At 34.4% G+C, this 13,463-nt stretch overlaps 1 protein-coding gene across 1 annotated transcript in view; it reads left to right on the top strand.

The window, feature by feature from the left end:
• The first annotated feature begins 277 nt into the window (after positions 1–277).
• Positions 278–13,463, top strand: part of LOC134529762 (Na(+)/H(+) exchange regulatory cofactor NHE-RF1) — a 41,946-nt gene continuing 28,760 nt past the window's right edge. The window contains exons 1-2 of the mRNA XM_063364176.1: positions 278–886; positions 9,958–10,044. Coding sequence (XP_063220246.1) covers positions 410–886; positions 9,958–10,044 — 564 coding nt within the window. The 5' untranslated portion in view covers positions 278–409. The remainder of the gene's footprint in view (positions 887–9,957; positions 10,045–13,463) is intronic.

Genomic DNA, 13,463 nt, shown 5'->3' on the forward strand with positions numbered 1-13,463 from the left:
TTTGTATATATTTCTTTGGGTTTCTGGAGGCTCCTTTGGTTGTGAATATTTTGGAATAAAATGTAATGATAATCAACATCCCCTGTTTTTAATTAATTGAATGCAGTATTATTTACAATCCTCGAAAAAAAAACATTCATTTAATTGTAAAAATAGAACTTGTTATGCCTTTAAAGTTTGTTTAGTTAATTTTAAAAACTTAAAAACTATTCTGGTAGAGTTTATGCATGGAGTACATAATGTATGAGTTAATTTTCTGGAAAGTGCTTTTTGATTTCTACTTTCTCTACGCACCTGTTGTCCTCGTTCTAGGCCTATCATGTGAGTTACGTTTACGCCATGTTAAAAATTTTGGCTTGGTAGAGTAGGAACGTCTTGGTTTTGTGGTAGTTTTAAATATTTTTAGTTAATGATGTCAAATGGAGCATTGTCTGGTAGCCTTCCTGTGGCAAGGTTTTGCCATATAATTCAAGTGAAAACATTTGATGGGTACGGTTTTAATTTACATGCTGAAAAAAACAAACCCGGTCAGTTTATTGGAAAAGTTGATGAAGGTTCACCTGCAGAAGCAGCGGGATTGAAAGAGGGTGATAGAATAATTGAAGTTAATGGTGTGAGTATTGTTAATGAAAATCATAAGCAAGTTGTACAGAGAATCAAATCTATTCCCAATGAGACAAAATTATTGGTCGTTGATGCTGAGGCTGATTCATATTATAAGACGAACGATATTCCCATCAACGGCAACCTCTCCAATATTCTATACTTGAAGACGCCAGTACCAAATGATAGTGATCCGGAAAATGCAGATGAAGATAGAGACAAGAATTTAGAGGACGTGCAGTCTCAGAAATCTGGCGAATTGGGGATTTCAGGAGATCAAGACGTAAGTAAACATTTCAGGGCGTGGAGTTCTTAAAAGTCTTGGTAAAAAAATTAAGGTTTTATTTCACTTACAAGTTGAATTATAGTAGCAACAGTTATGTAATTGTATAAGTAGTTTTACTAGTTAAAAATACTAGCTTTGATGTATTATTTTTTGGTGATATAACGGTAGTGGGCGTACACCATATTAATAGGGCTTGTGCTAAAAAAAAAATTCTAATCATTTGCCGATAAATATTCCTAAAATGGGAATTGTAATAAAGCAAGTATTTTTCTGTTTGTGCATATATATTGTTTTTAAATATTACAATAAATACAGGAGTTGATTGTGTTTGTGATGCAGAGTTTTGTTAACAAAATATATTCTTTAATTTTGATAATACACATGTATAAAACTTTGAGGAACATTGCTCTAGGAGCACTTATTCTGTGTAACATATTCAATTTTATTTTAACGCAAAAAATTAAAACTAAGCAGGCAGTTGAATGTTTTTGTGAAGTGATACTGTACCACGAAAAGGTATATTTTATTGTGAAAATATGAAAGATAAAACCTTGATATAAACCAAATATGCAATAAAGAGTGGTTAGGTGTGTCAAAAGCAGGGTAGAATCATGAGTGGTTGGTTAGGTTAGGTTAACTAAATAAAAAAAAACCTAATTTTCAAGTTTAGTTTTTCCAATAAAAAAAATTTGAACAAAAATTTTTTTAAGCATTCTATCTTGAAAACAACATTTTGCATTTTGTAATTCCTGCTGCATTCTGAGTAACTCGCTAGAGGGCAGGGTAATATATTAACATTGTGGTTTTTACATAAATAAAATTATAAAATCCAGTAGGCTACATTGTGTTTTTCAGTACTACAGATGTACCTGTATTTAACCTGAAAACAGTTTATAAAACCCTACTAATTTCTGAGGAATTACCGATTATAGGTTACATTATGTAGCCTGTGCATTGACGTTACCGCTGACATTTCGTGCTTTAATTGCCTAGGGATTCTGTGGTTCCCCATACATAAGATAATGTTTATTTTGTATTCTGAATTTGTGACACAGTGGAAGGCCACTAAGGTATATGAGTGACAACTGTGCATTCAGACCCAAGCGTCAAACTTGACAGGGATGCTTTTAGTAGTATGGAGCTGCGGAGCGCCTACTTGTGAAGTTTGATAGCACCTAATACTATTTTCTTTATTAATGTAATTCCTCTTCGTAATTTTGAAGGAAAGCCACATTTCTGAAAATTAAAAAAAATTAAAAATTGCCAAATGTTAGTAGTTTACCATTTAATGGTTTGGTGCAAATATTACAAATTTGTGATATTGTGAGAATGATCAGTTAGGTTATGCTAGCCAAATTAATTATACTTTAAAACATTGTGGATGGTTGGTTAAGTGGTAATTATCTTACGTCGTGGCTTTTCCGCAAAGTAAAAATAAAATTGAGAAAATGGGTACCATTTTGCAACACTAGAGACATTCCAGTGCTAGTAAATTTCTGAGAAATTACAGTTTTTAGCTTACATTTAAATATCTGTGCATTGCCACTGTTGCTGCTGCCATAAATTGTTTACCCTTGTTGGGTTTTTTTGTTTCGATGAACTTTATTCAAATATTGTGAATGTTCGATTTGGTAAGGTTAGCTACATTAAAAATACTTTCAAACATTGTGGATGGTTGATTGGATTAGTAAAGCTGGAATAAAAATGCAATAAAATATTTCTTATGGTTGCTTAGGAATTTCCAATTTAAGTTTTAGCTATCCTGACCTAACCATCCGTTTACATGATTTCACAAGATTTTTAATGTAGCTATACTAACTCAACCAACCGTCCACAACATTTTAAAGTATTTTTTTTACATCGGTAACATAATTTTAACCTATGAATCGTTGGTTACTACGTGATTCAAAACACCACTTTAATTGAAATGTAAAAAAAAAAAAAAAAAAACTTCGAAAACATTTGGACAAACAACCAACAGAAAATATACACAATATTTTCATGCAACTGCAATGCGCTGCCATATTAACTACTTTTATTATAAATAATACATATTTTGATTAAAGATCTAGAAAATACCAGACCTGCCAACTCTCACTATTTTGGTGTGAGGCTCACAATTTTAAGGTCCATCTCACGCCCTCACGCCAAAATAGTGTTTCCTCACGATTTTTCGGGGCCCCAAGATTTTGTTAGTAAAAGTTACAAAACAAGTTTTATGAAAGCTTACAGTAACGAGTTTCCATCAATACTCGAGTCACGTAAAGGAAGCAATTTTGCATTTTGTAGTGTGTGCCGTGCTGATTTTTCTATCTCGCATAGTGGAAGAGGAGACATTGTGAAACATTTTGCTACAAAAAAACACAGCGAACACGTGAAGTGTATCGCTTCCAATAAAAAAATTAATTTTGCTGTGAACAGTGATAATAGTGTTACACGAGCAGAATGTTATTTTACATCTTTTTTAGTTGCGGCCCTGCATGATCACTACACGACAGCGCTAAATTATGTTCAACTAAATTAAATCTGCAACCTATAATTTCTTGAAATAAATTTTGAAACAGAGACCATGTAACATATGTACAGGTATGTCACTTAAATTTAAAGATTGTTTTTATATCTAACCTGTATTTATGGGCCTGAAAATTTTTATCAAGGACCTCATGATTTTTTTAATTTGAATGTTGGCAGGTCTGAAATACACAGAAACCCGTATGGTTAAACAATAAATGGCGGCAGCACCGTCAATGCATAGGTATTGTGTAATTTCTCAAACTATTAGTATTTATTAATTGTGGTTGAGTAAATGCAGGAACATCTCTAGTGTTGGAAGATGGTAGTGTCTTAATTTTATTTTTACTTTGAGGAAAAGCTGCGACGTAAGTTTTTACAAAAAAGTTGAAATTAGTGAATGGTTTCCACAAAACAGCATTTCAAATTCCTACTGAATTCTGAAAAACCTACAAGTTGACAGGGCCCTAAAGTTGAAGAAAATTGTGGGGTAAAGGCCACTGTAAACAAGAAAATTATTGAGTATAAAATTTAGCTCACTGGACTAAATATTAGTCACCCTAGTGCACACGCAAAGATGTATTGTTAAGCTTGTACAGGTGGTGCAGTTAATGAGTCCCATGCTCAACTGCATGTGCATTGCCTCTACGTGAGCATAAGGCAGTAGTGATCAGCGAGACATTGATGTTTCAAGTGGACAGTGTAAGTCAACATGAGTAGATGTAAGGATGTGACAGAGTGGGAAAAGGTGCAATCATGTTTGGCTCTGCTCATAGCCATACAGCATGTGAAGTTGCTGGAACTGTTGGTGTTTCGCAGCGGACTATTCATTGTATCTACACGCAGTGGTGTACTACACGTGGCCACGAAACAAGATGCCAGAATTGTGGTCGTAAAAATATCCTGACTGAGGGACTGGAGACGTGTTTCACGGCTTGTCAATCAAAATTGCTTTAAAACCCACAGGAATTGCAGTCAGTGAATGAAGGTCTATCCCAACCTGTTAGCGAGAGAACATTTGCGACGGGAACTGCATGCTTTGAACGTGGACATTAGCCGACATGGTGTGGTCTGAATAATCAAGTTTTTGCCTGTATTCCAATGACCCACGTCGTTAGTGCACCAAAGGACAACTGAAGCATTTCATTCTGGATGTGTGCAAGGTCAGGTTCAAGCCGGAGGTGGGTCTGTGATGTTTTGGGGGTGTTTTTTTGTCTTATGGATTGTGCCAGCTCACTGTGGTGACCACTAACATGAATCAGCATGTTCATTTAAACATTCTGGATGAACAGTTGGTTGCTTTCTGTCAACATCTGCATGATGAGTATACCCCGATTTTCCAAGATGACAACAGCAAAGTTCATCGGGCTGGAAGCAAATGTGACATGTTTTATGAACACTCCCCCACCCTATACATCTCTATTTGTCTTCAAAATCTCCTGACTTGAACCCCACTGAAAATCTGTGGAACATGTTGTAACAGCGGGTAAAACGCCAACATCAACATCCCGGCAATTTGATGGAATTGCACGATCTAATCCGCAGCAAGTGGCTTAATCTGGATGCAACGTACCTGCACCTGTATCTATTACTTGTAATGATTTTTCCAGGGGTGACCATTTTTTGTCTGGTGAGCTTATTAAAATTGCTGTAACAAAAATATTACAGTGAATGTATTAATTTTACATCAATATTTACCAATTTTCAAATTGCTGAAACACACAATTTTTCCAGACTTAAGGCAGTTTTTTACTACCATGTTTTTAAAGATATCATGCAATCTGATAAAGTACACAGGATTTTCAATGTATAAAATTAAAACAGCAAGCATCATTTACATCAGGAACACTGTATATAAGATCATGCCATCAGAATTAAATGCACAGGAAATGGTTATTATCTATAACTATTAAAGTACAACAATTGTTGAACACTCATATGTGTCAGATGGGTAGGTACATGCTATTCATTGTCGAGAAGTTTGCGATTGTCTAGAACGTCCTACTAAACACGAATTCCGTACAGGGGCGTAACCAGGGGGGGTTTTAGGGGTTCTAACCCCCCCCCTCCCCCTTTAGCTACCATTTTTTTTCTTATCTGAAAGCAGGTTAGCTAAAAGCCTGGGTGTCTTACTGCTATCACCGGCCACTGCACTGGAGGGGAAGAGTAAGCGAGCCCTACCGATTCTCCTTCCCTTCCCCTACCCTTGTCGTGAGCAGAAGCTATAAGGTTGTGACGCAGTGGTGGATCTCAAGCTTTCAAATATCTTACACCTATTGTATTTAACCAGCGCGGTAATTATAAGCAGGTGGTGACTGGGTAATTCTTCAAGCTAAAGCTAATCGTTTCCAGGAATAGACCAGTTCTGCCGAAACCCAACCATTTTTATTCCTTTTTTTTTTTGTATTGTCGTGCTTCGAGCATGATTTATGATTTTGAGTGGACGTGGACAAGGCACTTGGATTGATTAAAATATCTTTAATTAATTTCTTTCTTCATCACTCAAACATTTTTTTATTAAAAATTAATATTTTTACCATTACAATATTTAAACTTAACTACCGAAAACTGCTAAAATAGCACTATTTTACACTTTAAAACTAAATTTTTCCGGGGGAGGACCCTCGGACCCCCCACTTTAATAGGGGGGGGGGGAACCATGCTTCTTAACCCCCTCCATACACAAATCCTGGCTACGCTACTGATTCCTTAAGGTACCCAACTTAAAGAGAAAATTGCAGACCATACCAAACTTAAATTCTACCTTTTATCAGAAAATAGACTGGTAAATAACTGACATATCCTCTTAAGAAAAACCATAAATTTCTACTCCTAACTATTTGTACATTATATATATATATATATATATATGCAGTAAGTCCTCTATTTACGTCGTACCGATTTACGTCGTTTCGGATTAACGTCGCTAATGTTTGAGTACTCATGTTTCAATTTAAGTTGTCGCCGATTCACAATAACGTCGTTTACAATGACCGTAAATCTTTATTTTAACCAAAACACCGTATATAATTCGTTTATAATTCTTTGTTTCCTTCGGTAGTTAATTTATGCTATGTAGCGTAAGCTACACGTTCACCGCCTTATCTTATCATACATCATGAGGGACGCTTCCTGCTCTCCGCTGCTCTCCGCGCGGTGATGCAATACTACCAGCCCGCCCGCTCGGCCACCCACGTATCTCGCACGTAGAAGTGTTATCTACTTCTCGCAACGACACAGCATTTTCTCCTACCCCTTTTCATCCAACTCCTTGGCACTTCAGTAGAGGTGTAAAAGTAACTAAAAAAAAGTGTACCCGTATGTATTCGTTACTATAACAATTAGTACTCGTTACTATCGTATCGTTACTCGTTACTTCTGATACCGCATAACATGCTATGTTATGTAACAGCAACGAATCGAGTCGTATTTCGTACGCGTACAGTATGACGTCGCGTTAATAAATTGAATATAAACAATTAAAAGTATTTGATAATTAACAGCTTTTGTTAACCAAGAAACAATAAAATCTCATTAGAGCAGCTTTATTATAATATCTCTTTTAAGATAAGAACAAAAAACGTGAAAATACGCGATAATAAAAAACAAAAACATACATATTTATAATTTGTAAAATATACTTTCTTACGTTGTTTCTGTTCCAATCTCAAACTTTGTCTACACACACAATACCTTTAATAAACAGTAAAAAACTTGGACGACGAATTTCCAAATTATACTTTTCTTAATAAACAAACATCGTTCTTTGTAACGAATAAGTGCGCGCATGCGTAAAACATACGAAAAATGCGAGTAACGAAATGCATTCGTGTGTAACGTTTCGTTACTCGTTACTAGATGCCGCACCCGTTACTCAGTAACGAATACATACGGTTTGCTACAGCTCTACACTTGAGTCGCTATATCATTGAGTTGACCGGAGTTTTAAACGTGCCGTTGTTAACTTTATCGTGATTAAATGCGTTTGTAGTAGGCCGACAGTATCAGCTCACTGCAATTTATGATTTTTTCTTCATAAGATGTCTTCCAAACGACTATATATCTGTTTTTTATATTTCAATCAATAAAGGTAATAAAGCAGCTGGTTAAATAACCATTCTATAAAGCTGAGAAGTACTAGTTGGACTTGTTTCCCACGCTGTCGGTTGTAATTTGCTGATAAAATTGCCCGTTGTCACGTCTGTATGCCAGCGCTTCCGGCCGACCTTGGGCCGTGGTCGGCCGGTGGCATGAAACATGGCTCATTTTGCGTCGTCTCTATTTACGTCGCGGTTTTCAGGAATGTAACCCCGACGTAAACCGAGGACTTACTGTAGTATATTTTTTTGTAGTTAAACTAACATAACAAAACAAACCGTAAAAAACTAAATTACTTGAAGTATCATAGGCCTAATGCCTTACACAGGTTAGTTACTGGTAACTATACAAAGTGAGTAATAAATAACCTTTTCAAATTTTGGTAATTATTTTTAGCATGAAACCGAATTTCTGTGTCAAAAAAATGTTAAAAGTGTAATGTCAAGCAAATAGTGACTATTGTGGAAATCAAAATCTATATTGACATTGTTTTGTCACTTTGTATTTATAGTCCTACCCCTAAACTTAGGTATTGGTTTAATTTAAAGAGCACTCACTCTTAATTATGCTCTAGCATTATTTTGCAAGAAAACTTTTTTAACATGCGAAAGACTGGAGGATCACAATTGCAGGATAAAATGTAAATAAAAATGTTGAACATGAAAGAAACTAGACTTGCAAATGGTGCCATCATTTTATTTGGTAATAGTTCAATATCACATATCCAAAATTCATTTATTGATTCTGAAGGCAAGATAGTGTAGGTAAATATTTATCCTTTGGTAAATGATGCTTGCTGTTTTAATTTAGTCGTCTAAATATCCTGCATGTAACAACTTTTGATATAACAATGAATAAATATCTTATTTTAATAACAAATATATTTTGTGTTCAACTTACGGTCATAATTCATTGCTATATCACAAGTTTCTGTTATGCCCAGGATCTTTCGATGTACTAAATTAAAACAGCAAGTTTCATGTACCACAGGATCATGCTGTCAGGATAGTAAAAAGGATTGGATACGTGATAACATAACTTCAACCTTTCATTTCTCTCTTTTTTTTTGCAGCACATAGCTATATCAATACAGCACAGCCAATTAAGAACATATGTATATCCGTTTATAAATATTTACAATTAGGTTATAAATATATTTGTGTTACAGCAAGTATTAAGTAATTTTGTGATGGTAAATAGTAAAAAAAAAGTATAAGTAGGGAGGTACTTCTACAACTCGACAATTTATAGTGTGTATATTGCTGTGATTGAATGTATGGAAAATTTAAAGCTAGGAACATGTTTTATCAACCACAGCCAACAAATATTCTGGTGAGAATTTTAATTGTTTGTTAATATTATTATTATTATGTGTAAACTGTTTTCATAGTTGGCAGCTGTTGAAGTAATTTTAGTTGTGCTCTTATGCTTTGCTGTTGATTGCCCCAATTATAGAACAACATGCAAGATCTAAGTACTAAATTATTTAAAGAAAAACTCTTTCATCACACAAGTAATATGGTCCTACAGGAATACTTAATTTTATTATTAAATGGTCTCTATTTAATAATAAATGATGTTTTGGTGTTATTAGCTCTGATTTGACCAAAAGGTTAGCTATGTTTTTATTGCCACAGCAAAATTTCATTAATATTCCTAGAAAATCTTAAAAATCCCGGGGGAAAAACCTGGAATTAGGTTTTTCAAAAGTGGCCACCCTTCTGAACATTTTCCAATTCCTACTGTGTTCTGAAATACTTAACATTTGGGAGGGCAATAGGCCAAGGAATTATGGGGTATACGGTAGCAGATGTGCAAGCCAGCCACTCCGAACTCTGCTGCTAGTGGTGTTGTTGACATCTCAGCTACAGCAGGATGGTACTACACGTCATGTCTTGTTTGATTTCTCGCTAAGTAATTTTTGTAAATATTATAAAATACAACAGTGTGTTGATTTTTATTAATTAAGAATTTACACAACCTTACATTATTACATATTACTAGTTCAAAAAGTCCACCTAAGCCTTTGATAGCATTTAATAGTTTCATACTGCTATGGCATTTATGGTTTTAATGTTACTTCCCCATCTTTCCAGTCCATCTTTTAGTCATGATTTCACATAATGTTTAGACCCTAAACATGTTGCTAACTCTTAGGCCATCTTGCACAGTTGTGACTTGAGGCAAAGTAAAGTATTGCTCTCTTTGATTGACTTGCAAAGATTTACTTTGATTTTACTTACCTGACTCTGCAAGCTGCCAGTAAACTGTCACATTATTTACAGTACTGATCCACTTCTGCCTAGGTCACAATTTGCTATTTCTAGAATGTCTGCAATAAAATACTTATGGTAGGAAAATAAGATCATATTTTTGTTGGTTTTGCTATGATCATTATTTTTCACAACATTTAATTCAAGTTACCCAATTTCAATGTAAAAATTGTGTAATTTTTATAGGTATCTGGATTTGATGATAGTGCAGCTACTACGCCATTTAGTGAACGTAAAATAAGTCAAGACTTCCATGGAGATTCAGCAAATATGGCAAGTATTATATTAATCTAGTATATTATATAGAATTAAGGTAAATCTGTATTGTACGGATTAGCGCCAAAAAAAATTGTACAAATATGAAATAACTTTCATTATATGCTATCTTGCGTCCTCTTTTCAAAACCGCCTGCGGAGATAAAAAAATTCCAATTACTTTTGGAGATATCGAATTTTTTAATATTCATTTTTTGGCGATTTTTTTAAAAAAAAATTTTAAAAATCCGAAAATACCTTTATTCTGTGCTCTTTAACTTCCTCTTTTCATTAAACCAGGCGGAGATCAGAAATTCCAAATACTTTAGGAGATATGGAATTTTTTAATTTTCATGATGTGCACTGATGCGGCGTTGAGCGGGAAGCCTACGATTCACACATCCTTCTGGACATACCCGAATACTCACGTTGGCAAGCCTTCTTTTCTTAAAATTAGCAAGAAGTAATTAAAAATACTTTAAAACACTGTGGATGGTTGGTTATATTAGGTAAGTATAGCTACATTAAAAAAACTGTAAAATCATTTTATGGTTGCTTAGCAAATAACTTTTTAATATGTAGCTATCCAGCGCTAGGAAACCGTTTACATGATTTCACAGTATTTTTAATGTAGCTATCCTAACCAAATCAACCATCCACATTGTTTTGAAGTATTTATAATGTAGCTAACATAACCTAATTGACCATTAGTTTTCATGAGTTGCATATTTATTTACAATAAACAAAAAAAAAAAAACCGAAGATGCACGATCGGGCGTTTGCCTCTCGTCTGTTGAAAGAAGGCTTGCCAACGTGAGTATTCGGGTATGTCCAGAAAGATGAGTGAATCGTAGGCTTCCCGCGTTCACCATTGTTGCTTGTTTACAAGTATGATTTTTTTTTTTTTCGCGACGTAGTTAGCGACTACATCACGTAAAATGAAAATTACGTGAGTTCCTACTGTTCATCCTTTTTCCCGGTTTGTTAGGTCAGGTCAGCTACATTATAAATACTTTAAAACTAAACAACCATTAAAATTAATTTTTATTATTTTTAATGTCCGTTCAGTTTCAAAGTATTTATACTGTAGCTGACCTGACCTAATCTACCTTTGTCCCGTTTTGTTAGGTCAGGTCAGTTATATTATAAATACTTAAAACTATACAAGTAAAATTAATTGATATTATTTTTAATTTCCGTTTATTTTGAAGTATTTATCATGTAACTAACCTTACTTAATGGAAAATTTCTGTTATTTAGGCATTCACGGACACACGGCAAAATATAAAATGGCGTCTGTTGAATGATTACATAGGGCTTTTATTGCAAAATAAGAACGGCAATATCTCCAAAAGTAATTGGAATTTTTAATCTCCGCAGGCGGTTTTGAAAAGAGGACGTAAAAGAGCATATAATGAAAGTTATTTCATATTTGTACGATTTTTTTTGGCGCTAATCCGTACAATACAGATTTACCAGAATTAATTTACTTAGTGTATTTTGTACTGGGAAATTATCTTTGTCTTAATACAAAAGCAGGTTATCCATGGCCAAACATTAAGTGTACATTATATTTATATATATATATATATATATATATATATATATATATATATACATACATACATACATACAGTAAGTCCTCTATTTACGTCGTACCGATTTACGTCGTTTCGGATTAACGTCGCTAATGTTTGAGTACTCATGTTTCAATTTAAGTTGTCGCCGATTCACAATAACGTCGTTTACAATGACCGTAAATCTTTATTTTAACCAAAACACTGTATATAATTTGTTTATAATTCTTTGTTTCCTTCGGTAGTTAATTTATGCTATGTAGCGTAAGCTACACGTTCACCGCCTTATCTTATCATACATCATGAGGGACGCTTCCTGCTCTCCGCTGCTCTCCGCGCGGTGATGCAAAACTACCAGCCCGCCCGCTCGGCCACCCACGTATCTCGCACGTAGAAGTGTTATCTACTTCTCGCAACGACACAGCATTTTCTCCTACCCCTTTTCGTCCAACTCCTTGGCACTTCAGTAGAGGTGTAAAAGTAACTAAAAAAAGTGTACCCGTATGTATTCGTTACTATAACAATTAGTACTCGTTACTATCGTATCGTTACTCGTTACTTCTGATACCGCATAACATGCTATGTTATGTAACAGCAACGAATCGAGTCGTATTTCGTACGCGTACAGTATGACGTCGCGTAAATAAATCGAATATAAACAATTAAAAGTATTTGATAGTTAACAGCTTTTGTTAACCAAGAAACAATAAAATCTGATTAGAGCAGCTTTATTATAATATCTCTTTTAAGATAAGAACAAAAAACGTGAAAATACGCGATAATAAAAAACAAAAACATACATATTTATAATTTGTAAAAAATACTTTCTTACGTTGTTTCTGTTCCAATCTCAAACTTTGTCTACACACACAATACCTTTAATAAACAGTAAAAAACTTGGACGACGAATTTCCAAATTATACTTTTCTTAATAAACAAACATCGTTCTTTGTAACGAATAAGTGCGCGCATGCGTAAAACTTACGAAAAATGCGAGTAACGAAATGCATTCGTGTGTAACGTTTCGTTACTCGTTACTAGATGCCGCACCCGTTACTCAGTAACGAATACATACGGTTTGCTACAGCTCTACACTTAAGTCGCTATATCATTGAGTTGACCGGAGTTTTAAACGTGCCGTTGTTAACTTTATCGTGATTAAATGCGTTTGTAGTAGGCCGACAGTATCAGCTCACTGCAATTTATGATTTTTTCTTCATAAGATGTCTTCCAAACGACTATATATCTGTTTTTTATATTTCAATCAATAAAGGTAATAAAGCAGCTGGTTAAATAACCATTCTATAAAGCTGAGAAGTACTAGTTGGACTTGTTTCCCACGCTGTCGGTTGTAATTTGCTGATAAAATTGCCCGTTGTCACGTCTGTATGCCAGCGCTTCCGGCCGACCTTGGGCCGTGGTCGGCCGGTGGCATGAAACATGGCTCATTTTGCGTCGTTTCTATTTACGTCGCGGTTTTCAGGAACGTAACCCCGACGTAAACCGAGGTCTTACTGTATATATATGTGTATATATATATGTATGTATATGTATGTATGTGTATATATATATATATATATATATATATATATATATATATATATATATATATATATATATATATATGGGTGGTCCTAATTTATAGGGGTGGGAAAAAAACTTTGTAATTCCGGGTTGACCACCCCTCATTTTTTTTCCTTTCCTTTTAAAATGACACTATAAATAAGATCTTTGTGCTGCATCGCCATTGAATATGGCGATGTAGGGTTAAAAATTAAAAATTGCTAAATAAAATTCTGTTATATTTTTTTTATTATTTTTCAATTAATATTTTTAGTATAATAAATACAGATGTGAAAG

The sequence above is a fragment of the Bacillus rossius genome, chromosome 2, assembly GCF_032445375.1.
Source record: "Bacillus rossius redtenbacheri isolate Brsri chromosome 2, Brsri_v3, whole genome shotgun sequence".
NCBI lineage: Eukaryota > Metazoa > Arthropoda > Insecta > Phasmatodea > Bacillidae > Bacillus > Bacillus rossius.